The following is a 25,511-nucleotide window of genomic DNA, read 5'->3' as shown; positions in this document are numbered from 1 at the left end:
TACTTGTAATATAAATATAAAGAAAATAAAAATCTCAGTACCCTTTTTTTAAAATATTTTATCACAACATGTTTCGGTCATTTATGCCATTTTCATGAAAATGAAAAATGGCATAAATGAATGAATACTGTGAGTTTTCATGAAAATGGCATAAATGACCGAAACATGTTGTGATAAAATATTTTAAAAAAAGGGTACTGAGATTTTTATTTTCTTTATATTTAAATTGAGATTCACTTCAGTGAGATCACATTAAATTTTGAAAACTATATCCTTGACATCTAGAGAAAGGAGATTCAATTCAAACAAACTTCTGACTTTCTTACTTCAAAACACTGATTTATTTCAGCAATCAACCAGTAGAGTGAAACATGCACATAATCCAAACTGTGGCACAACATTATAATTTTATTTCTCATCTTTAAACCATTTGAAATTGATGTAGGCTATAGCAAATTAACTTCTCATTTTAGCTTAAGAAGCATACAAATTTGACCTAATATTGACATTATTAAATGTGAGTTTCAATCGGTTTAGGCGAAAATATTGTCAAATAGGCCTACAATGTAAATGTGAGTTAAGAATACTTAATAAGATGTTCTTCCTAACCAAAACATTTTCGATCGCCACTGTTGAAAATGAACGCTAGCCATTCGAAAGTACTAACTTCTTCAGTCAGTAAGTAAAAAAATTTGATTAGCCTATTTACTAAAAAGGATCGACTGCATGTCGTGTGAAATAGATTAAAAAAGTGTGTTAATACATCGTAGCTCAGAATGAATTGAGAAACCATCATACTTTGATTCTCTAATGAGATTCCAAAAATATAAGAATTCGACTTCCACTGGCTGAAAAATAATATAATTAAAGATGATGTTTTCTCGATCCATTCCGAGCTGTGATGTATTAACACACTTTTTTCTATGTATTTCACACGACATGCAGTCAAATAATTATAGTCCGTGCAAATTTACTTCCGACTTGGGATGGGAATGCGCAGCAGAGAGAGCATACAGCGGGAGGGATACAGAGGCGCGATGTTGCCGTTTTGAAGCGGCCAGCGATCTCCAACTTCTAGTGACTGTTCATGTGCTCATGTTACACATGCCAGGTTACCTGTCTGAAAGCGGTCAGACGACTGGCAAATTGGCAACTGCACTTCCACCTTTTACTCTAATAATCAGTGTAATTGGCTGATCTCCCTCAATTTCTCTGCGCGCATATTCCTACAAGTCTGAAGTAAATTTGCACGGACTATAACTATAAGTAAATAATCAAATCCATTTACTTTCTGATTGTACCTAGTACTTTCAACCGTCTACTTTGAGATATGATTTCTGTGTTGTTTTGTAAGCACTATTATCACAGCTGTAGGTACCTCCTCCTGTGTGTATATTTTGAAGAGTTATGGAATATGATTTCTGTGTTGTTTTGTAATTTCAAGAATTACAGCTGTATGGGTTTTCTCCAGTGTGCCTTCTTAGATGTACTTTGAGATATGATTTCTGTGTTGTTTTGTAAGCACTATGATCACAGCTGTAGGTACCTCCTCCTGTGTGTATATTTTGATGAGTTATGAAATATGATTTCCGTGTTGTTTTGTAATTTCAAGAATTGCAACTGTATGGGTTTTCTCCAGTGTGCCTTCTAAGATGTACTTTGAGATATGATTTCTGTGTTGTTTTGTAAGCACTATTATCACAGCTGTAGGTACCTCCTCCTGTGTGTGTATTTTGATGAGTTATGAAATATGATTTCTGTGTTGTTTTGTAATCTCAAGAATTACAGCTGTATGGGTTTTCTCCAGTGTGCCTTCTAAGATGTACTTTGAGATATGATTTCTGTGTTGTTTTGTAAGCACTATTATCACAGCTGTAGGTACCTCCTCCTGTGTGTGTATTTTGATGAGTTATGAAATATGATTTCTGTGTTGTTTTGTAATCTCAAGAATTACAGCTGTATGGGTTTTCTCCAGTGTGCCTTCTCAGATGTACTTTGAGATATGATTTCTGTGTTGTTTTGCAAGCACTATGATCACAGCTGTAGGTACCTCCTCCTGTGTGTATATTTTGATGAGTTATGAAATATGATTTCTGTGTTGTTTTGAAATAACAATGATCACAGCTGTAGGTACCTCCTCCTGTGTGTATATTTTGATGAGTTATGAAATATGATTTCTGTGTTGTATTGTAATCTCAAGAATTACAGCTGTATGGGTTTTCTCCAGTGTGCCTTCTTAGATGTCTCTTGAGATATGATTTCTGTGTTGTTTTGAAATCACAATGATCACAGCTGTAGGTACCTCCTCCTGTATGTGTATTTTGATGAGTTATGAAATATGATTTCTGTGTTGTTTTGTAATATCAAGAATTACAGCTGAAGGATTTTTCTCCAGTATGTCTTCTTAGATGTCTCTTGAGATATGATTTATGTGTTGTTTTCTTAGATGTACTTTGAGATATGATTTCTGTGTTGTTTTGAAATAACAATGATCACAGCTGTAGGTACCTCCTCCTGTGTGTATATTTTGATGAGTTGTGAAATGTGATTTCCGTGTTGTTTTGTAGTCACAAGAATTACAGCTGAATGGGTAGTCTCCAATGTGCCTTCTTAGATGTACTGTGAGATATGATTTCAGTGTTGTTTTGAAGTCACAAAATTACAGCTGAAGGCTTTTCCAGTATGTCTTCTTAGATGTCTCTTGAGATATGATTTCTGTGTTGTTTTGAAATCACAATGATCACAGCTGTAGGTACCCACTCCTGTATGTTTATTTTGATGGGTTATGAAATGTGATTTCTTTGTTGTTTTGTAGTCACAAGAATTACACCTGTATAGTCCCGCTTTAGTGTGTATCCTTGAATGTTCAGTGAGATTTTTTTTAAGATTTGTTTTGTAGACACAATTCACACAGCAGTAGTGCTTTTCTGTGTGATGTCGTGATAAATCAAGAGAAGTTTTGCATGAATATCCACAAAATTCACAGTTGTAAGAGGTCTCTTCAATGTGACAATATAAATGCATAGTAAGGTTTAATTCTTGAAAAGCCTTAAAGCCACAGAATTCACAGCTGTAGTAGGGCCTTCCTCCTGTATGGTTTATTGTATGTGCTTTTAGATTAGCAGAAGAATCAGATACATATTCACAAAATTCACAGATGTAACGCCTCTCTCCTGTATGTGCATTTTTATTATGTAAATTTAGTGTTGATCTCCTTGAAGATACAAAGTCACAGACTTTGCAGCAAAAAGGTTTTGCAACTTTATTTTCTTTACAATGAGATTTTATATAATGAAGATTTAGTTCTTTGTTGCTGCTGAATGTTTCTCTACACAAGTGACAAATTAATAATTCACTAAAATGTGCATTATCATTCACGTTAATTTTTGCATTTGCAATAAATGAATTCAACTCATTGCCATCTTCTATAGAATCTTGGGTCGATGAATTTTCAAGAGACTCATCAAGAGACCTTTCAGGGGAGACTGCACTTGCATGTCCCTCAAACTTTTGTATACAAGGTATGTTTCCACTGACAGAATGCCCAGTAGCTATTCCAGGAGAATAGTCTTGTATTCGCAACCTCATATCTGGAAGATGTTCATCCTCCATAGCTTCCACATTTTCAACGTTAACATGTTCAGATGAAGAGGGGTCACAGCGCAGTGTATATGATGGAACAGAATATGTACTTTCAATATGCAACCAAGAATCAATTTCTTGCTTAACCTCGACTTTTTCTACTTTTACTTCTCCTGTCCCTCCAAGTTGTTGTTGTTCTCCTTCTTTTTCTTCATCTAGTACCTCTTGCTTGATCATTTGTTGTTGTTCTTCTTCTTCTTCTTCTCCATCTAGTACCTCTTGCTTGATCATCTGTTGTTCTTCTTCTTTTTCTTCATCTAGTACCTTTTGCTTTATCAATTGTTGTTGTTCTCCTTCTTCTTCTTCTCCATCTAGTACCTCTTGCTTGATCATTTGTTGTTGTTCTTCTTTTTCTTCATCTAGTACCTTCTGCTTTATCAGATGTTGTAGTTGTCGTTCTTCTTCTTCTTCTTCTTCTTCTTCTTCTTCTCTTCTTCTTCTTCTTCTTCTTCTTCTTCTTCTTCTTCTTCTCCATGTAGTACCTTCTCTTGCTTGATCAGTTGCAGTTGTTCTTTTTCTTCGTCTTCTTCTCCTCCTACTTCTTCTTCTTCTTCTTTTTCTCCATCTAGTACCTCTTCCTTGATCATTTGTTGTTCTTTTTCTTCGTCTTCTTCTCCTCCTACTTCTTCTTCTTCTCCATCTAGTACCTCTTCCTTGATCATTTGTTGTTCTTCTTCTTCTTTTTCTTCTCCATCTAGTACCTCTTGCTTGATTAGTTGTTGTTGTTGTTGTTGTTCTTCTTCTTCTTCTTCTTCGTCTTCTCCTCCATCTAGTACCTCTTGTTTAACTATCGTTTCAATTGGATGTTTTGAATAATTGTGGACCCAAGTTTGACCTTGATCTATTCCATGAGATGGCCAATCATAGTGGTTGTCCACGGCTGGTGCTTGTTGAGATTCCATCATTGATCATGAGTTGTCTCAACCTTCAGGCTGAATCTGGACTGGACTGGACTAGATTCACTGTGACATTCCTGTAAACAAGTCAGTTTTATAAAAACACTCATATAATATGGGCTACTTATGTGCAAATTAATAAAAACAATATAGAATCCTGTGGTACCCTTTATTATTAAAATCTTTAAAATATTTCAACAATAGTATATTTCGCACCTAGAGCCGAAAGTGAGACTTTTCTGGCTCGAAATCGGTTTTCAAGAAAAGATTGAGAGCCGGAAAAACATTTTTGCCCATGGTGAGAACGTTATTTTTCGCCACACAGAAAAATAAACAATATATATGAGAATAATTGTCTATTATAAGCACTTTCGAAAGCAAAAGTGGAAGGTCATAGCTCTAGCAAATCTGAGGTAATCTGAATATCAGGAAATTGTCCAAGTATTTTTATTTTTTATTCTGATTTGTCTAAATAACCTAAAAGATTATGTTCAATTATGTAAGAGGTTGAGTTTATACTTTTTATTCTTCCAAATGACAATAAGATGATATTATTATAAATATTTTAATTATTGAATGATAAACAAAAATAATGAAAAGTTTTTGATCAGCTGTTTAGCACACTAGAAATTTTACCAATCTGAATGTCAACGGAAGTTTAGATTATAGAAGTTCTATCCTACTCTGAAAATCAAATTATTTGAATAGTTTATAATAAATAACTTATGTGTATTTTATTCATCCAAATAAAATGATAGTATATTATTGCTGAATACTTTATTGAATTCTAGAAGCATAAAATGATTCCGTTTATCCACCATGTTCCGTGATAAACGCAGTACTAGGAGGTTTGAGGTTAGATTCTATTATACTCTGAAAATTGAATTTGAATAGTTTATAATATCTCCTTTGTATTTCATTCATCCAAATAAAATGATAGTATCTTATTGCAAAATACTTTATTAAATTCTAGAAGCATAAACTGATTCCGTTTCATAAACTATTTTGTAAACACGTTCACATCAAATCAGAATCAGCTGACTTCAAGGTTATTTTACAGCCCTAGGGCCGTAAAAATGTTTTCGCCACACTTGGATGTAATGAGCTGGTTTACGTGCGTCATATGGAGGCCGAAAGTGATTGTTTTCCGACCAGGCCGGTAAAACTTTACAGCCCTAGGGCTGTAAAATGACCTTGAATAACAGCTGATCGTGTCCGATCTCACAAAAATCATAGAGAGATAATCTCATAATGACTGTAATAATCTATATAATTATGTATCGTGAATCGCGGTATTATGTCTATAATAATATATTTTATAAATTACTGTTTCATAATTTAATATTTATTATTGTGTTTTTGATATCAAACAATAGAATACGATGATATATCTCCATAGCCTCAACAATATAATGTTGGCTACATTGTCCATTGTCAGAAAGGTACGTATCGCAAGTATTTAAAAGTGAAGAATGGAATTTGAAATCAAAGTACAATAATTGTATCAATATTTAAAAGTGAGGTAGAGTAATAATTGTTTCTTTTTTATTATCGAATTCCACTTCTTAATGCAATACAATCAACAATAATAATAGGAAAATACAGCAGAGATCTAAAGTTTAAGGTAAGCCTACTGGTGAAACTCAGCCTTGACTAAAAAATTCCTAGTAATTTTTCCGTAATTCATTATTAAAACTTTTAGATAATTTTTCTTCAATATCAAACCATATAGAGAAAACATTAGGCCCACTCAAGATTGAATCTTCGAATGTTTTCTCTATGATTTAACTATTTTCAGAGCAATATTTTGTTGTGAAAATGCCGACAAATCGGCTTCAAGTTTGCCGCTATAGGCTACACTATATTATAGTAGCCTACATACGTTACCTGACTTACAGGCCAATTCAATCAAAAGATGCAATGGCCGAGAGTGTAAAGGCGTGTACTCAAAAGCTCAAAGCTCAGTGAATTACAAACATGATCTAGGTTCGAACCTCGGTCAGTGACATTTTTTTTGTCGATGAATTTCGACTTTTATTAGCTATTTTTTATATTAGTTACCGTAATTTAAATTTCAATCAATTTTTTAGATATATTTTGAGACAAAACTGTGAAATATGCAATTATATTAATTTTTTAATCACATTATTTCAAAATAGTAATGAAAATTCTATTCATCCATCTATCCATGAGATATTGCACCAGGCGCAAAGCGCGAGCTATAAAAATTCAAACAATTATTCGAAATATTAATAGTATAAAAATATTGTCACTATTGTAAATTATTAATTAGTAATATTGAAATTAATTGACAGTGAAAGTTGTCATAACCAAGATTCAAACTATCAAAATAGGCTGTTTGAATTTTATTTATTTTTTAATTTCTTATATATTGGGAAGTTTTTTTTGGTGTGGCGAAAAATAGCGTTCGCACCATGGGCAAAAATGTATTTCCGGCTCTCAATCTTTTCTAGTCCTCGGCCTACGGCCTCGGACTTAAAAAACCGATTTCGAGCCGGAAATATCTCATTTTCGGCCCTAGGTGCGAAATATACTATACTGGCCTGGTCAGAAAACAATCACTTTCGGCCTCCATATGACGCACGTAAACCAGCTCATTACATCCAAGTGGGGCGAAAAAGTAATTACATTCCAAATTCAATCTAATTTAGAGTGTTGATTGTTTAGTCTTTGAATAAAAAATTTTACAGTGAAAAACAAAATTTGGTGTTCTCCTTGAAACTGAATAAAAACTTTGTTGAAAAATATTTTTAATTTTTTAATAATAAAGGGTACTACAAGATTTTATATTGTTTTTATCAAGTCAGTTTTATTTTTATTTAATAATTGAAGAGACTTAAGATATTATTAAAAAAACACTTTATTTTAATAAAAATTTATGTTTCACAGGAGCATGCTTTCGTGTGTTCTCACACACCTTCAGCTGTAAGTGACAGTTTTATTTCATTTAATTCTGGTGATGAGAGTGTTGCCAGTATTTGATTGAGAATTTGGACAGATTACCTGCCAATTAAAGGAAGCGTATCTCAGTCAACCACAAAATGCCCTCAAAATTAAAATTACCTACCGGTACTTCAGTTGTTTGTAAAAAATGTTGAGTTGAGTATTTTTCAAGTATGTTTTAATCTTAACATAGTGCCGGCCAGTAACAATACTGCAGGCACAGCAAGTATACTTGTACAAGCTAAATTATGCTATTACAAGTAAACCTGATCAGGTGAAAAAGTGATTTGAAGAAATGGGGTTTTTGTCAAATCCATAAAAATAAGTTTATTTGGCATCATCTTCAGTGAAGACAGTGTAAATTTGATTAATCCTGCATATTAACCCTTATATATTAATCCTCAATAAATATCTTATTACTCAATATTACTTATTAATTCATACATAGGAAAAATGCTGATGATGTATTTGAAATTTGAGAAAAAGAAAACAAGGATGAGGAGTTGATATAATTTTACTTACAAGCTTTGTTATTTATATTGCAGAAGATTTCATTACTGAATCGACCTGATGAAACTCTGATCCCACAGATGATGAATCACCCTGCAACTGAAACAATAGATGCAAATTCAGAGAAACATAATTTTTTTGAGAATAGTAGGTACATTTTGTGGTCATAACAAATTATTAAAATACATTCTGACTTCATAGCTGAAAACATGAATCTGGTTTTATTACATTACTCAAAATTTTGATTTATATAGTGAGGTCCACGTTATAATGACAGTATTTGATCTACTTTGGTTTTGCTATCATTGTCTATCATTCGACAAAGCCGGTGGTACTATCCTTTTCCAGGTCCACAACGATGCCAATTATGTTTTTGACAGTGTAGAAATATAATTAATTAATGCAGAGAATCGGCATCGCTATTCTTCTATCTTTATCCACTGCCATTATAACGTGGACCTCACTATAGTGTGTGAGTTGATGGCCTCCTCGTCAAAGGACAAAGGATCCCATTCACAAAAATATTCAGCTATGTGGTAAAAGTTTGTAGTAGAATATAGTATTTTAATCAGGATCTTGACTATTTTGTTCGAACTTCATGTTCAAGTTTATGTAAATAAACTTGAACATGGTGAATTTCACTGATGAACCTTTGAAACAATTCTGATTCAGATGCTTTTTATTCATCTGATTAACATGAATGTTGATGACCGTGATAAAAACATCTTCAAGTCAGTTTGAGTCACCACAAACGACAGGACAAGTGTGTAGAGCAAGTGTGAACACACAGGTTCATCATACATGTCGTGTCATCAGCAAAAAGATTCAAATAGCTGTTTGACAGCAGCTTCTAACATAAAATAAACAATTGATAAATCATCATCATCATCGTCATTCAAGGATTAGGCTCTGTTGGCCTGTTCCGGCATCCATTTCTTCATCGGTCGTCCGACGCCTCTTCTCCCATCGGGTTTGTAGTGCCAAGCTTGAATTGGAAGTCTATTTGCTGGCATACGAAGTAGATGGCTGGACCAGTCTTCCCTACTTTTCTTCAATAGTGAATTTTCTTCAAGTGATTGATAAATCACTGGAAAATTACAAATTATTATGTTATTGAAATGGTTCAACCTCAAATAGAGCAGGGAAGAAATATAAACAAAAAATCAAAGATACAATATCCTAACGTCAATTTTGTTTAAAGGCTTTTCGTTGATAACCCAGCATGTGTGTACACACATGTTCAACACACTTCTTTTGTCGTTAGTGGATAGTGGCCGCCCAGATTAAAAAAATGCAAATAAAAATAGCAGTCCAAAACATAACCTAAACATGAACATAACCTTAAAGCATGATTCGGTTTACTTCAATTTTAAATAGACAAATATTTGACTACAAAACCTTGGTTCTACTAGAAATCATATGTGCGATCAACAATCTACACTAAAACTACTAAATATTCACTAAAATAGATCACTTTAATCACATATTATAACAAAATCAAAATTTTCCAACGAGTAACATAGTTTTTAGAAAAATACTTTACAAGTTTATACAAATTTTTGCATTTCCACAATATCCTCGTCTTACAGTAGGTACCTCTTCTTGAAAAAAATAAAGAAAATCGTGAGAAAAATACCCGTAATGAAAATGTGGGAGAATGATAGGCACAAGAGTAAGAAACAATAGACTTTAAGAAAATAAAAAATATGATGGAGCGGCAAAAGGAGAGAAACTGAAATAGGTAGGTACTGTAATAAGAAATTGAAAATAGCAAAGAGAAAAGGATAAACGGAAAAATTAGATACTTTGATGTATCTGTATTACATGAATTTTTAATTGAATGATACTAGTGAGCACCCCGTACTTGAGAACTCGCTCAAAATGCCGCTGATATTCTACTGTACCATTGAAAGCAGTAGAAAGAAAAAAGTAGCCAATCATTCAAGAAGTGTTGAGTTGTTAATTGCAGGCATCATGCCATGCAATTTATTGATAATTCAGCTGATTTGCAAAGATAAATTACACCAATTTTTTTCTTATGTACTTTCAATATTATCCTGTCACATCCTCAAAAAGGACGAAGAAAGAAAGAAAGAAGAAGAAGAAGAAGAATAAGAAGAAGAAGAAAAAGGCAAAAGAAGAAGAAGAAGAATAAGAAAAAGGCGAAAGAAGAAGAAGGAAAAGGCAGGAGAAGAAGAAAAATAAAAAAGTATGCAAAGAGAAGCACACGCACTCACATCCCCACACATCATATTTCCGGGGGGAAAGCGGTCCCTCTTATCAGGAAACCATTCCCAGCTGTTCACATTATATTTATATTGTGACCAACAAAGCATTACAATGCACAACCACTGATAATAATTTATGTTTGTTATCATTGGGAAAAGGAACTTATCCTCCAGTTTGGAACCCCTTCGGCCAAAACTGCTTATCACTAAAATTGCCATCCTGATAACAAAATATCATAGTAGTTGTCTTTTGAGTTTTGTTAGTTTTTGACAGTTTGACACTGGCTGTCAGAAGGTTGTTCAACTTCAACAGTGGAGAAAAAATGTTATTTTACCAGTTTTCGTAGGATTTTGAGCTTCTGTGTCATAATGATTGATTTATGAGATACTGTACTGTATTTTGAAGTAGGCTATATCCTATTACTAGCCGTCATGCTCGCTTCGCTCGCCATATCCGTCTAGCCAGGGGGCTCCGCCCTCTGGACCCCCGACTGGATCATCCAAGATTAAGATCAGCAGGCTCGCTTCGCTCGCCTGCATTTTTCATTTGAGCATTTTTATCAAAAATTATTAAATGTTAAATTAAATTATTAAAATGTTAGGACGATCCAGTCGGGGGTCCAGACTAAACGTCTGGCTAAACGGGTATGGCGAGCGAAGCGAGCCTGACGGCTAGTAATATAATATTCCCAGGAATAGCTCTGATTGAAGTAGCAGTGCCCAATCAATTTTTCCGCGTTAAATGCATTTAAATCTTCAACTTGGTGCAAACCTAACAAAGTCAACTCAACTTAATGCCAACCTGACAAAATTATATATTTAGTTACCAGTTAACAACTGGTTCGAAGAGGTACTCTCTCTAGATTATAGTTCTATATTAACATATGGTATGGCCTTTTTTTAATTATAATTAAGAGAATAAGAAGAATATACATGCTAAAAGGCGAACTTAAAACCCTTAAAAACCACCCTTAGAGTTGAAATATTGCCAAAAGATTTCTTAGTGCGCCTCTAAAGGGCCAACTGAACATACCTACCAAATTTGAACGTTTTTGGTCCGGTAGATTTTTAGTTCTGCGAGTGAGTGAGTGAGTCAGTCAGTCAGTCAGTCAGTCAGTGCCATTTCGCTTTTATATATATAGATATTAAGCGAGCAATTTCTGTATATAGTTATATATTTGGTTATTTATTTATGTCCAACGGATCTCGAAAACGGCTCTAACGATTTTCACAATATTTGAAACATAGTTGGTTTATGATATAAAAATTCGATTGCACTAGGTCTCATCTCTGGGAATACTCGCTGAAGGACATGAAAAGGATAATAATTATTCATCCTTGGAAAAACACATGATAATTTAGTCGTCTGTTGATAACGGAAGATGGGAGTGCCTGTGTGGGAGAGAGACAGAATTATTTTCAGTGAATCAATCAGCTTATCTTACGAGAAATATTATCAAGAAAATTACCCATTGAGACTTGACAAACACAATCACCCAATTTTCTAGATAATATTTTCTAAATAATAATAATAATAGGTGACCATTGAAGGGTCTCTAGAACTTCTACCTGTTCATCCATTGTTTTCGGCGGCCCCGTCTAATTTCTTTAACCCATTCACAATATTATAAGAAATGAATTATCCACGAGTGCTCTTTTTCATCAAATAATATTAAAGATACTTCATCATCATTTGATATACCAGACCAAAGCATTTAAGGAAATCAATGCACTTATTATTTTATTGGTATTTCATTTAATATGCCCCTCCAACTTGAAAAATCTGGTGTGGTACACTCACACAACTTTCCTTACTCATTGAACTGGGAGCCTCATTCTTAAACGACAATAATTTAGAGAAATAACATAATGACGATTGGCGGCAACATAATTATTTGAAACTACGATCAGACTACTGTATATGTGTGTATATAATTGTTTTCAGAGTACTTTTTCCTTTGTGTAAATTGTGAAATCCGATGATTCTTTAAAAGTCGTCAAAACAGCTGTTCTACAGATGAAATATCTTGACTATGTGTTATTTTTATAGACTGCTCTACCTACCTACCTCATGCATGAGGGGATGAGGTTACAAAGTCCATTTCTCAAGGATGGGGTGAACCCCCCATTAGTTTCCCAGGAAGAAGACTCATGCCAATTGATGGAGCTGATAAATAACTATACAGAGTATGAATTTGAAATATATCAGTCGAGTACTTTTTGAGAAAATCGTAAAAAACATGGTTTTTCAGTAATTATCCGCCATTCTTCTCGAGAATATTACGCAGCTCCTGCAATTTTCCTAGAGATGAGACTCATGTCAGTTGATAGGGCTTATAAATAGCTATCCATGGTATAAATTTAAAGAAAATCGTAATAGCCGTTTTCGAGAAAACCGTGAAAAACATGGTTTTTTAGTAATTATCCGCCATTTTTCTCGAGAATATTATGCAGCTCCTGCAATTTTCCCAGAAATGAGACTCATGTCAGTTGATAGGGCTTATAAATAGCTATCCATGGTATAAATTTAAAGAAAATCGTTAGAGCCGTTTTTGAGAAAATCGTGAAAAACATGGTTTTTTAGTAATTATCCGCCATTTTCTCCGCCATCTTGAATTGAATTTTATTGAATTTCTTATTGTCGGGTCCTCATGGTATAAGGACCTCAAGTTTAAAATTTCAAGTCAATCGGTTAATTAGGAATGGAGTTATCGTGTTCACAGACATACACACATACACACATACACACATACACACACACACACACATACACACACACACACACACACACACACACACACACACACACACACACACACACACACACACACACACACACACACACACACACACACACACACACAGACCAATACCCAAAAATCATGTTTTTGGACTCAGGGGACCTTGAAACGTATAGAAAACTTGAAATTTGGGTACCTTAATTTTTTTTGGAAAGCAATACTTTCCTTACCTATGGTAGTAGGGCAAGGAAAGTAAAAATATCAGTAATATTCAGAAATCCAATATCATGGTAATTCAAATTGTTATCATATTCCTTTACCAACATATAAAAACATAACAAAATTGATCTATCTCTGACTACAAAATAAACCATCGTAGAATTGAATAATCGTTTATATAGTGAGGTCCACGTTATAATGGCAGTGTTTGATTAGCAATGTTATTGCTATCCTTGTCTATCATTCAACAAAGAGGATAGCGCTATCTCTTTCTCGCTTTGCTCTGTTGCCAGATCGTCCTTAACAGTGTAGAATATTAAGAAAATATTTCATCTTGATTATGAAAATTCATTATAAAATAATTGAAAAATATGAACTAAATATTTAATTTATTTAGCATTTATTTAGGATTTTCGTTTAATAATAATTATATATTAATTAGCATTTGAATAAATGCATTCTCCATTTTTTAATTCCATCTGTAAACAAAATTTTCATCTCAATTATTAAATAATTGAAAAATATAATTTATTGCTTAATAAAATATAATTGATTATTTTGAACGAGAATGAACAGTTAATATTACATCAATAAACCTGTATCAGCTACCGTCAAAAAGGCATTGACAAGACAGTGAGGATCGACAACTTTGTTCTCCTATCTTTCTCCACTGCCTTATAACGTGGACCTTATAGCACTATAGTGCTGTTATTCCCTTCAAAAAATATCTCATAACTTAATTATTATCTAAAGTAACAGACCAAATCATTTAAGGAAATCAATGCACAATTATTATTTTATTGATATTTCATTTAATATGCCCCTCCAACTTGAAAAATATCAGTAATATCATAGATAAACAATAGCGTAAGTAGATATCCCATGCTATAGGGCGTCACAACTTTTACTGTTATCTCAAGCCGATTATTATCGATTACTGTCGGTTTTTACTGTTTTTTTGGGATGAGAGTGTATGAACGGCACAGTATGAGAGACTACCAGCGTCACACAGCTTCACGGGAAAGAACTACGTGGACTATCGGCTTGAGATAACAGTAAAAGGTGCGACATAAACGTCCTAAACCATGGGATATCTATCTACTCATGCTATTGCTTCTCTATGGTAATATTCAGAAATCCAATATCATGATAATTCAAATTGTTATCATATTCTTGTACCAACACAAAAACATAACCAAATTGATCCATCTCTGACTAAAAAATATCGTTGTAAATCATCTTTGAATTGAATAATCGTATCTAGAATACAATAATTATCACTGTACATCCAAGCTATCACTGATGATACAGCTCACAAAATTGCATGATCCGTTAAAATTACTCATTACGATTACGTTGATGCTAGTGAAATCTTTATTGTATCGAATTCTTGGTGTTTCGGATCAACTCTAATAATAATTCAAAGCTTTAATGATTATTGTTGATTAGTTTTATCGTTGAATATTAATAAAATCAGGGAGATGATTAGGCGGTTTTATTGTGATTGAGACTGAACGGTTGGTTGCATGTTTGACCTGACTGTACACTGTACAGTCTTATCAGTAGAAGTTCGGGAAAAATATCAGCTCTAAGATCAAAGGGCAGCGGCAGTCACATGAGCACTGTGTCAGGAATTGGAGAGAGATGGGAGATGATTGGGGAGGATTATGGATGTGAGGAGAGAGATAAAGAGTGAATAAGTGAGTGTGTGAGAGAGAGATAGTGATAGAGTGTAGAGTGAGTGAGAGAGTGAATGAAAATAGGGAAGGTTGATCTGAAGAGAGTGGAAAAAGATGATGATAGAAGAGAAAATAAGTGAGAGGATTGAGAGTGAGTGAGATAGAGAAAGATTGATAAAATAGTGGAAGAAGATGATAAAAAAGGAAAAATGATTGGGGAAGAGTGAAAGAGTGAGTATGTGTGAGAGAGAGTGATAGAGAAAGTGTGATGTAAAAAGAATGGATGAGAGGATGATAGAAGAGAAAAAAGTTGAAAGAGACAGAAGGTGAGTGAGAGAGAGAAAGGGTGATCTAAAGAGAGTGGAATAGGATGGTTGGAGAGATAATAAAAATAGGGAGGGAAGAGTGTGAGAGAGGGAGAGAGGGAGAGAGAGTGTGTGATTAGATTAGATTTCTTCATTTATGTATGTTACAATAGTTACTGGCTTATACACTAATTTACATTAAATGAGGGTAATGCTAATTATTCAAAGAATTATACAAAGTATAAAAAATTTATCAATGAGAATGAAGATTAGATGCAATTAGAATAACAATAATATAAAATTGTAATGTAACTTCATAAATCGGCGGTGTTTCAACAAATAATTGTCGATTCTCTAAGGAGGATATAAAATAATATCCTCCCCATCAACACACAACCGGGTTGTAATGAAATAGAGCAGTTTATAATATTATAAAATGTAAATATGTTATTTGATTCTAGAATTATGGGATGAATGAATAAGATGAATGATATTAGAATGGGAGTAAAATATTGCATTAAAGATTCGAAATAGATAGATGAAACAAATGTTATAAGATGGGATTTAATTAAGAGTTTAGGAATTAATTAAAAAACAGAGAGAGAGATTGATTGATTGATTATATGCCTTTATTAGGGCGGAATTAGGACTCCTGGTCCTCTCTGCCACACAACCTTTACAAAAGAAGAAAAATTTACATAAGAACAGAAAAAAATAGATTACATATTATGTAATAAGATTACATAAGATTAATATATATATTAAAAAGAATATGTGATGTAAAAAGAATGGATGAGAGGATGATAGAAGAGAAAAAAGTTGAAAGAGAGAGAAGGTGAGTGAGAGAGAGAAAGGGTGATCTAAAGAGAGTGGAATAGGATGGTTGGAGAGATAATAAAAATAGGGAGGGAAGAGTGTGAGAGAGAGAGAGAGAGAGAGAGAGAGAGAGTAATATTGTGAACGAAAGAGAAAGTGGAGCAGGTTGGGAAAAGTATGGAGAAATAAAACTTTCATTTATTGTGTAGAGAAACAGAACATTTTTGTTAAATATATATGGATTCAGGAATATAATTTGAATATTTATGTGAAAGGTTGAATGGAAAATAAGGGGACATTGTGAATTGAATTACTCAAAATTATATAATTGAAAATTATTATCAAAACCTACGTCCCAGATCTACTTTCTCCAGTGCTCTATAATCTTTGAAAGAAATCAGAAAACTTCAAATTTGATTCAAAGGCTCAGCTGAGACTAGTTCAGAATTTTTTGAAAATATCCCAAAATTATGCCTCAAAGGCTAATGATGGTAATTTGTTTGAAGTGGCGTGTGAAAGGTTGAACATGATCCAGTTACTACTGACATCTAGTGGCAGTCTTTAGAGCTAGGTATCTGATTGTATTCGACCAATCAGGAGAGAGAAGGCGGGGCTCCATGTCTTGCGATCTGAGCAGTTGACACAACACCCAGTAACAGCTACCACCAGACCTGGTGAGAGAGTTTGGAACTATGTCTCGATTGTTCAATCCTGGAGCTATTATAGATACATTTTAATGATCGTATTTGGTATGATGCAATTAGATACCTTTTTAATTGAAAATGTATTGCATTGATTCTGAATAATTTCATCATCTTGTTCTATCTCATTCTTCATGTTGAGGTACAAACAGAATGGTCAAGACGATATGTATATTTTATCCTGCTTCCATAGCTATATCAATCAATGATTATCTCATCATTGCACAGCTGTTAATGAGGTCCACGTTATAATGGCACTATTTGATCAAAATTGATGTTGCTATCCTTGTCTATCATTCGACAAAGCAGATAGTGCAATCCTTTTCTAGCTTCGAAACATTGCCAGATCGTTGTTAATTTAATTAACGAAATATTTGATCTCAAGAATGAAAATTTATTATTAAATTATTGGAAAATTTATAATAGACTATTATTACTTTAAACAAGGATGAACAGTTAATATTACATCAATAAACCTATATTAGCTACCGTCTATAGAAGGCATTGACAAGACAGAGGATCGTCAACGTTTTTCTCCTATCTTTCTCCACTGCCATTATAACGTGGACCTCACTATAGTGAGATCGTACTTAATAAAAATCGTACTTTGTGAAAATACTCGTGGACTAAAAATTTTGTAAATTGATTAACTACAAGACTTAACCTATATCGGACTATGTGTAACCTTATCTGAATTTGGGAGAGGAATAGCACAAGGTTACCTTATTCTCTCTCTCCCTATCATTTTGATGATATACTGTACTTATTGTATGAATCAATCAATCAATAAAGACAAAATACGTTAACCTTATTTTTCCTCTCCCTATCATTTTGATAATGTACTTATTGTATAAATGAATGAAGAATTATATTGGAGGCAGTGTCAAGGCAGAGGATCGTCAACGTTTTTCTCCTATCTTTCTCCACTGCCATTATAACGTGGACCTCACTATAGTGGTACGATCTTCGGCTATTATAGTCTTCACCGCGACTACGTTCTTCACTCGTTCTGTTCGCACCTTTATTTTTCCGCGTTCTCAAAGAATAAAAATCAGTAGAAAACCCCATGTTCCATACAAATTCCTAGTTTCCATGAATTCTCCTATTTTTTCCAAGTCGAAAGATCACTTTTTCTCCTACAGCAAACAATGGAAAGTTTCTAGTTCTTCATGAATCAAATTCATTAGATATATGTCTCGTGTCAAATTCTGAGTTCCCATGAATACTCTCCGCCTTTTTTCAAGTCGAAATTTCAATTTTTCTCCCACAGCAAACAATAAGAAGTTTAGAGTTCTTTATGAATCAAATTCAGTAGAAATGTCTCCAGTCAAACTTCGGGTTTCCATGAATTCTCCATCTTTTTCTAAGTAGGAATTTCATTTTTGTCCTACACTAAACAATGAAAAGTTTCGAGTTCTACATGAATCAAATCCTGTAGAAATGTCTCCAGTCAAATTTCGGGTTTCCATGAATTCTCCTATTATTCCAAGTCGAAAGTTAATTTTTCGCCACACTGCACAGAAAGCAGCTGTTTTCCAGTCCCTACGTAGATCTGAAAGACATTGTTTGCAGACGACTCTCGTCTGACGTCAGAATGTCAGAGTACCCTTTCCAGCCGCTAACATGGAGCTAAGAAAGGTGATCAAAAAACAGTTGATCAAAAAACTTTTCATTATTTGTGTTCATTATTCAATAATTAAAACATTTATAATAATATCATCTTATTGTCATTTGAAAGAATAAAAAAGTATAAACTCAACCTCCCACATAATTGAACATCATCTTTTAGGTTATTTAGACAAATCAGAGTAAAAAATAAAAATACTTGGACAATTTCCTGATATTCAGATTACCTCAGATTTGCTAGAGCTATCACCTTCCACTTCTGCTTTCGGAAGTGCTTAGTAAACAACTATTCTTATATATAATATATTGTTTATTTTTGTGTGTGGCAAAAAATAGCGTTTGCACCACGGGCAAAAATGTTTTTCCGGCTCTCAATCTTTTGAAAACCGATTTCGAGCCGGAAAAATCTCATTTTCTGCTCTAGGTGCGAAATATACTATTTTCTCCCACAGCAAACAATAAAAAGTTTCGAGTTCTTTATGAATCGAATTCAGTAGAAATGTCTCCAGTCAAACTTCGGGTTTACATGAATTCTTCATCTTTTTCCAAGTCGAGAGTTTAATTTTTGTTCCACAGCGAACAATGAAAAGGTTTGAATGAATGCATCACGCTTATATTATTAGAATTATGATTTCAATTCATAATTGTTGACATTGAACGTTGCCTTTAGGAGACGCGGTGTCTCAGTTGGACTAGAAAATGATGTCACGGGTACCATTTGTTTATTTTCCAGTGTTCATTCGCTGATAGGCTCCTGGCTATTTAGACACGTACTCACGTCTACTGGTAGACTTGGTCTACATCTATAGTAGACTTCTACACGTATGAAGAAAGTACTGTATTAATGGTTTACTAACTATAGGCATGGAAAAAGAGTGGAGAAATCTCATCTTTGAGAGTCTCACAATCTTTTCTCTATTCTAAAATTTGTTCAATATAATGTATTGAAACTCTGGAACATCTCCATAGATAAAAACTGTTTTATTTTATCAACTTCGCTTTTTTCTCTATGATATAGATCCACTCTATAAGCAGGCCTGTTCAAATTTAATTTATTTTCAAATTTTATTTATTTTATTCATTTACATTGCAAATGACACTAATGTAATAACATTGAAAGATGAAATAATAAGGTAGTCCTTGTGCTATTTTTCTTCCAAATTTATAGGTGACAAAGTCCAAGATAAGGTTAGAATTTCACGTGTACAATTTTTATAAAATTTTTGTCCAAAATAAACATTGAAACTATAAATTTTGAATTTAGATGGCTTAAATTGATAAATTAATTAGAAATAATCAATCAATTGCAACTTGTAACGAATAATATTGAGTTATTGGAAAAAATTTGGAACCATTCAAGAAACCCAAACTTGTAAACACTTAAAAAATTGAATTTTGAGTCCCAGTTGCACTAAAGCTTGTTAAATTTTAGCCGTGATTGAATGCCATGAGAATAAATCACAGAAGTCTTTTCTCCAAAATACCTGTCTCTGATTTGTTCTTGTGACATTCAATCATGATTGAAATTTAACAGGCTTTTTTGCAACCTGCCCTCAACTGTGAAAAAAAATTAAAATGTTGGAGAAAACTTCAAAAGTCTTGGATGGACACAAATTATCGGAGGAATTCAATGGTCTCCATTTTTAGATTGGAAAAGCTCTGGTTTCGATTATCTAGAAGATAATTGAAAGCCTTTGAAATATTAAGATTTGAGTAGGCAGTAGATTAAAGATAGTCGCAGTGAAGATTCTATTGTAGTATGTAGTAGTACTACATTGTAGTAGTACATTGAAGGTACTACTACGCTTAAAATATGAATTACATTCAATGTAATGTTCATATGATTACATTCAATGTAAATAAATATTCAAGTAAGTCTAACAAAGAGTAATTCAGATATGGGATCTTGAATACTGATAATGAAAATAAAATTGCTATCATGATTGTGAATACGTGAAAGTTTTGGATAGAATTAAATCAATCAACTCAAAAATTTTTGACAATACTTCTTCCGTTTGAAAACTTTATTTCAATGATTACATTCATATTTTGATTCGTGTATTATTCAATGTGTTTATATATTTAAGAAAATCGAACAAAGAGCAATTTAGATATGGGATCTTGAATTCTGTTGATAAAAAGCAAATTACGATCATGATTTTGTGAATGTTTGAAAGTTTTAGATGTAATTTATTCAATCAACTCAAAAAGTGTTGGACAACACATCTTCCGTTTGAACACTTTAGTTCAAGAGCCGACATCACTAATAGCATTATGAGTTTGATAACTGCTTCACAGTTGCTTCATAGTTATCCACTATAGTAGGCGGTGGTTATAGAAAATTGGCAAATATGCCGTCCTATCATTTCCACTGCTTCTATTATAACGTGAATCTCATGATTCTGCAACGTTCTATGAAACATAGAATTATTAGAATTATCAGATTGTAAATATTGGAATGTTTTATTGGCAGAAATAGAAAAATTACAAAATCTTAGAAATCTATATATACTAGATGTCAGGCTCGCTTCGCTCGCCATATCCGTCTAGCCAGGGGGCTCCGCCCCCTGGACCCCGACTGGATCGTCCAGGGATGAGATCAGCAGGCTCGCCTGCATTTTTCATTTGAGCATTTTTATCATATGTTAGAGCAATCCAGTCGGGGGTCCAGACTAAACGTCTGGCTAAACGGATATGGCGAGCGAAGCGAGCCTGACGGCTAGTAATATAATATTCCCAGGATTGAAGTAGCAGTGCCCAATCAATTTTTCCGCGATAAATGCATTTAGATCTTCAACTTGGTGCCAACCTAATATAGTCAACTCAACTTAATGCCAACCTGACAAAATTATTAATTTAGTTGCCAGTTAACAACTGTTTCGAAGAGGTACTCTATCAAGATTATAGTTCTATAGTAACATATGATATGGAAATTTCAATTATAATTAAGAGATTGGGAGAAGAAGAATATACATGCTAAAAGACGAACTTTAAACCCTTAAAAACAACCCTTAGAGTTAAATATTGCCAAAAGATTTCTTAGTGCGCCTCTAAAGGGCCAACTGAACATACCTACCAAATTTGAACGTTTTTGGTCCGGTAGATTTTTAGTTATGCGAGTGAGTGAGTCAGTGAGTGAGTGAGTGAGTGAGTGAGTGAGTCAGTCAGTCAGTGAGTGAGTGCCATTTCGCTTAAAAGATAAAAGCGAAATGGCTCTCACTGACTGACTGACTGACTGACTGACTGACTCACTCACTCACTCACTCACTCACTCACTCGCATAACTAAAAATCTACCGGGCCAAAAACGTTCAAATTTGGTAGGTATGTTCAGTTGGCCCTTTAGAGGCGCACTAAGAAATCTTTTGGCAATATTTAACTCTAAGGGTGGTTTTTAAGGGTTTAAAGTTCGTCTTTTAGCATGTATATTCTTCTTCTCCCAATCTCTTAATTATAATTGAAATTTCCATATCATATGTTACTATAGAACTATAATCTAGATAGAGTACCTCTTCGAAACAGTTGTTAACAAGCAACTAAATTAATAATTTTGTCAGGTTGGCATTAAGTTGAGTTGACTTTGTTAGGTTGGCACCAAGTTGAAGATTTAAATGCATTTATCGCGGAAAAATTGATTGGGCACTGCTACTTCAATCCTGAGAATATTATATTACTAGCCGTCAGGCTCGCTTTGCTCGCCATATCCGTTTAGCCAGACGTTTAGTCTGAACCCCCGACTGGATTGTTCCAACATATGATAAAAATGATCAAATGAAAAATGCAGGCAAGCGAAGCGAGCCTGCTGATTTCATTCTTGGACGATCCAGTCGGGGGTCAAGGGGGCGGAGCCCCCTGGCTAGACGGATATGGCGAGGGAAGCGAGCCTGACGGCTAGTACATAATAAAAACAATACAAATTTTGCAACATGGGAAAATACTATTACAAAATAAAATGAAATGCCAATTGAGTATTTGCATCTCGAGGTACTAGACCTGTTTGAGATGGTGATATAAAATTGATTGCAAAACTAGCGCTAAAAAGTAGTTATTGAGGTTAAATATGGTTGGAATGTGGAAAACTATAGAGTAGGTATCACTATATCTATTGGACTGTTTCACATTCCATCCTGATAAATAAAACAATATAGATATAATTGACGATAAATCCAAGTTCATTGTAAATGCTATTATTGCTGGCCGTTCATTCACACTTTGAAAATATTGCTGATCACTGAATTTTTCCAGCAGACAATGTCAAATGTCAATGCACCTTTTGTTTATAGATTTTTCTCAGACTTCTCTATTGAAAGTTATTCAACACCTGGATGGATATATTGTTGAATATACTGTGCAGTATATACTGGTATATCAGAGCTTATAGAATGTATTATATTCTGGGTATAATATTACAACCATTGAATAAACAATACATAACTATTACTAATACTACTACTACTATATTAATAGAATAATATACAATGGACTACTACAGTAGTATTTTAAAAATAGTTTTCAGTTTTTTCACAGGTATGAGAACTAGTATAAGTGGTAATTGGCAATTCAATGAATATTTATTTCATGATATGGTTCTGATGAGGAGGAAGAGGTGGATAAGGATGAGGAGGAGGTAAAGGTGGAGAAGGAGAAGAAGGAGGAGATGGAGGAGGATTGAGTGATTTATTTGTCACATACAAGGTCTTGAAAAACCTTTTGTATATGCAAATACATTATACATTACAATAATTATACAATGCGAAATTAAAAATAATAATAAATTAAAATATTATTCAAAATATATACAAAAAAGGAAAATAATAAGTAAACTCAGTTAAAGGTCATTGAAAAATATAAAACTAAGACAAAAAAGTATAACCTCATTACAATTGAAAAATATTAAGATATGATGAAGGAGGAAGAACATTATTGTAACTATTATTTATGAAGGATAATGATGATAAAAGAAGTGAAAGAAAGTTATAATGAAGAGAGAAACAGATGATGAAGAGTACTAGAATTAAGAAAGATTTTCGGATTTCGGATTGGTTTCTACGGATTTGCAGATTTGACGCCTAGTGAGATCGGACTCCCCGATGATTGATAAGATCCCATAATCAAACTATTATTGGTATATATACTAGCAGTTCTGTGAACAGTAGACCTCACGCAGTATTCTCATCCACAAAAACCTGATTGAAACTATAGACCTTATGGAAATACAGTAAAATTGTGTGGCTTCTCCACACATCTGTTTAATCACTTGTCAGCTGATGTATCTATATATATAAAAGCGAAATGGCACTGACTGACTGACTGACTGACTGACTGACTGACTGACTGACTGACTGACTGACTGACTCACTTACTCACTCACTCACTCGCATAACTAAAAATCTACCGGACCAAAAACGTTCAAATTTGGTAGGTATGTTCAGTTGGCCCTTTAGAGGCGCACTAAGAAATCTTTTGGCAATATTTTAACTCTAAGGGTTGTTTTTAAGGGTTTAAAGTTCGTCTTTTAGCATGTATATTCTTCTTCTCCCAATCTCTTAATTATAATTGAAATTTCCATATCATATGTAACTATAAAACTATAATCTAGATAGAGTACCTCTTCGAAACAGTTGTTAACTGTCAACTAAATTAATAATTTTGTCAGGTTGGCATTAAGTTGAGTTGACTTTGTTAGGTTGGCACCAAGTTGAAGATTCAAATGCATTTATAGCGGAAAAATTGATTGGGCACTGCTACTTCAATCCTGGGAATATTATATTACTAGCAGTCAGGCTCGCTTCGCTCGCCATACCCGTTTAGCCAGCCGTTTAGTCTGGACCCCCGACTGGATTGTCCTAACATATGATAAAAATGCAGGCGAGCGAAGCGAGCCTGCTGATTTCATTCTTGGACGATCCAGTCGGGGGTCCAGTAGTAATGAATAATTCTATAGTCTGATTTTTACTCTAATATTGGCGTATGAAGGAGGCTCCTTTCTCCTATTATATTATACGTGAAATGCATAATTTCCAAAAACCTTGTATATACGTCGACGCGCAATTAAAAAAGGAACAAACCTGTCAAATTTCATGAAAATCTATTACCGCGTTTCGCCGTAAATGCGCAACATATAAACATTTAAACATATAAACATTTAAACATTTGAACATTAAGAGAAATTCCAAACCGTCGACTTGAATCTTAGACCTCACTTCGCTCGGTCAATTTAAAATGAACAACAAATGGAGCACAATATTACTTTTCAGAGGCGTTGAAAGATCGAATAACAGACCTGCAATTCAGTGGACCTCACAAAACCCAATGACTTCACCTCCGTCCTTGAAGAAAGGTGTAAATAAGTTAGTAATAAATTGAATTTGGGACTAGATTGTTGCTGAACTCATTCATTATTCAATAGATGAACAAACAAAGAGAGAGATGTTGATAAAACAATTTGATCTGGAGGAGTAGGAAGAGGAGGAGGAGGTGGATGAGGAAGATTTTAGATCAGATTAGATCAGGTAATTAGATTAGGTTTATGTAGATTACAATAATATTGCTGGTTTAGATTTTACAGTACAAGTAGTACCTAGTATCTTCAGTACGGTACTAGATATTCTCGTTTCTAGATGTAATCCAGCATAGGTTGTAATTTGTATAAATTAATAAAAGACTAACTGTGGCGTAGCGAGGTTACAAGCCCCACTCCCCCGCAAGAGATCAAAATAGAGGCCCATCAATCCAGCATTCAAAATGAACTAAATAAATATTACCTCAAAGAACTTTATTCAACTACAATATTGTTTTCTGAACGTTGAATCAATTTAACTCATTCATTTGCATTTGGCTACAAGCAATAACAACCTCATTTGTGATAAATTGAAGGAAACTGTTCAAATAAATTGAAGGAGACTACCTTCTCATTCTTTCAATAAATTTGATAGCATATTCATCTAATTCATATTAATATCGACAAATTCTACAGTTTTATTTGGTACAGTACCATGGTTTCGTGATCACACAGGTCACATAATATATTGGATTATTATTATTAAACGAAAATCCAAATTAAATGCTGTAATTCACCCCGAAGACTCCTGCTACTTCAAATATTGACAACAGGGTAAACAGCTAGATGGAAATTCTATGAGCGCTACTATTCAAAAATTTTTTGTCAGCCCGGTCTTCGGGGTG

General features: G+C 33.8%; 1 protein-coding gene across 3 annotated transcripts; it reads right to left on the bottom strand.

The window, feature by feature from the left end:
- Positions 1-2,281: 2,281 nt before the first annotated feature.
- On the bottom strand, positions 2,282-8,130 carry LOC111058349 (retrotransposon-like protein 1). Of its 3 annotated transcripts, none has more exons than XM_039439878.1 (3): positions 8,025-8,130; positions 4,114-4,615; positions 2,282-4,063 (listed from the first exon to the last, which is right to left on the bottom strand). In XM_039439878.1, the coding sequence occupies exons 2-3, from the start codon at positions 4,545-4,547 to the stop codon at positions 2,635-2,637; spliced, it is 1,863 nt and encodes a 620-aa protein (XP_039295812.1). In that variant the 5' UTR covers positions 4,548-4,615; positions 8,025-8,130; the 3' UTR covers positions 2,282-2,634. The 3 variants fall into 3 exon arrangements, with proteins under 3 accessions (XP_039295812.1, XP_039295813.1, XP_039295814.1); XM_039439879.1 differs by having other exon boundaries at positions 2,282-4,060; XM_039439880.1 differs by having other exon boundaries at positions 3,923-4,615.
- Between the last annotated feature and the right edge of the window lie 17,381 nt (positions 8,131-25,511).

The sequence above is a fragment of the Nilaparvata lugens genome, chromosome 13 (genome assembly GCF_014356525.2).
Source record: "Nilaparvata lugens isolate BPH chromosome 13, ASM1435652v1, whole genome shotgun sequence".
Classification (NCBI taxonomy): domain Eukaryota; kingdom Metazoa; phylum Arthropoda; class Insecta; order Hemiptera; family Delphacidae; genus Nilaparvata; species Nilaparvata lugens.
Note: the sequence above shows the minus strand (reverse complement) of the source record. Positions and strands in the feature narration are given on the sequence as shown.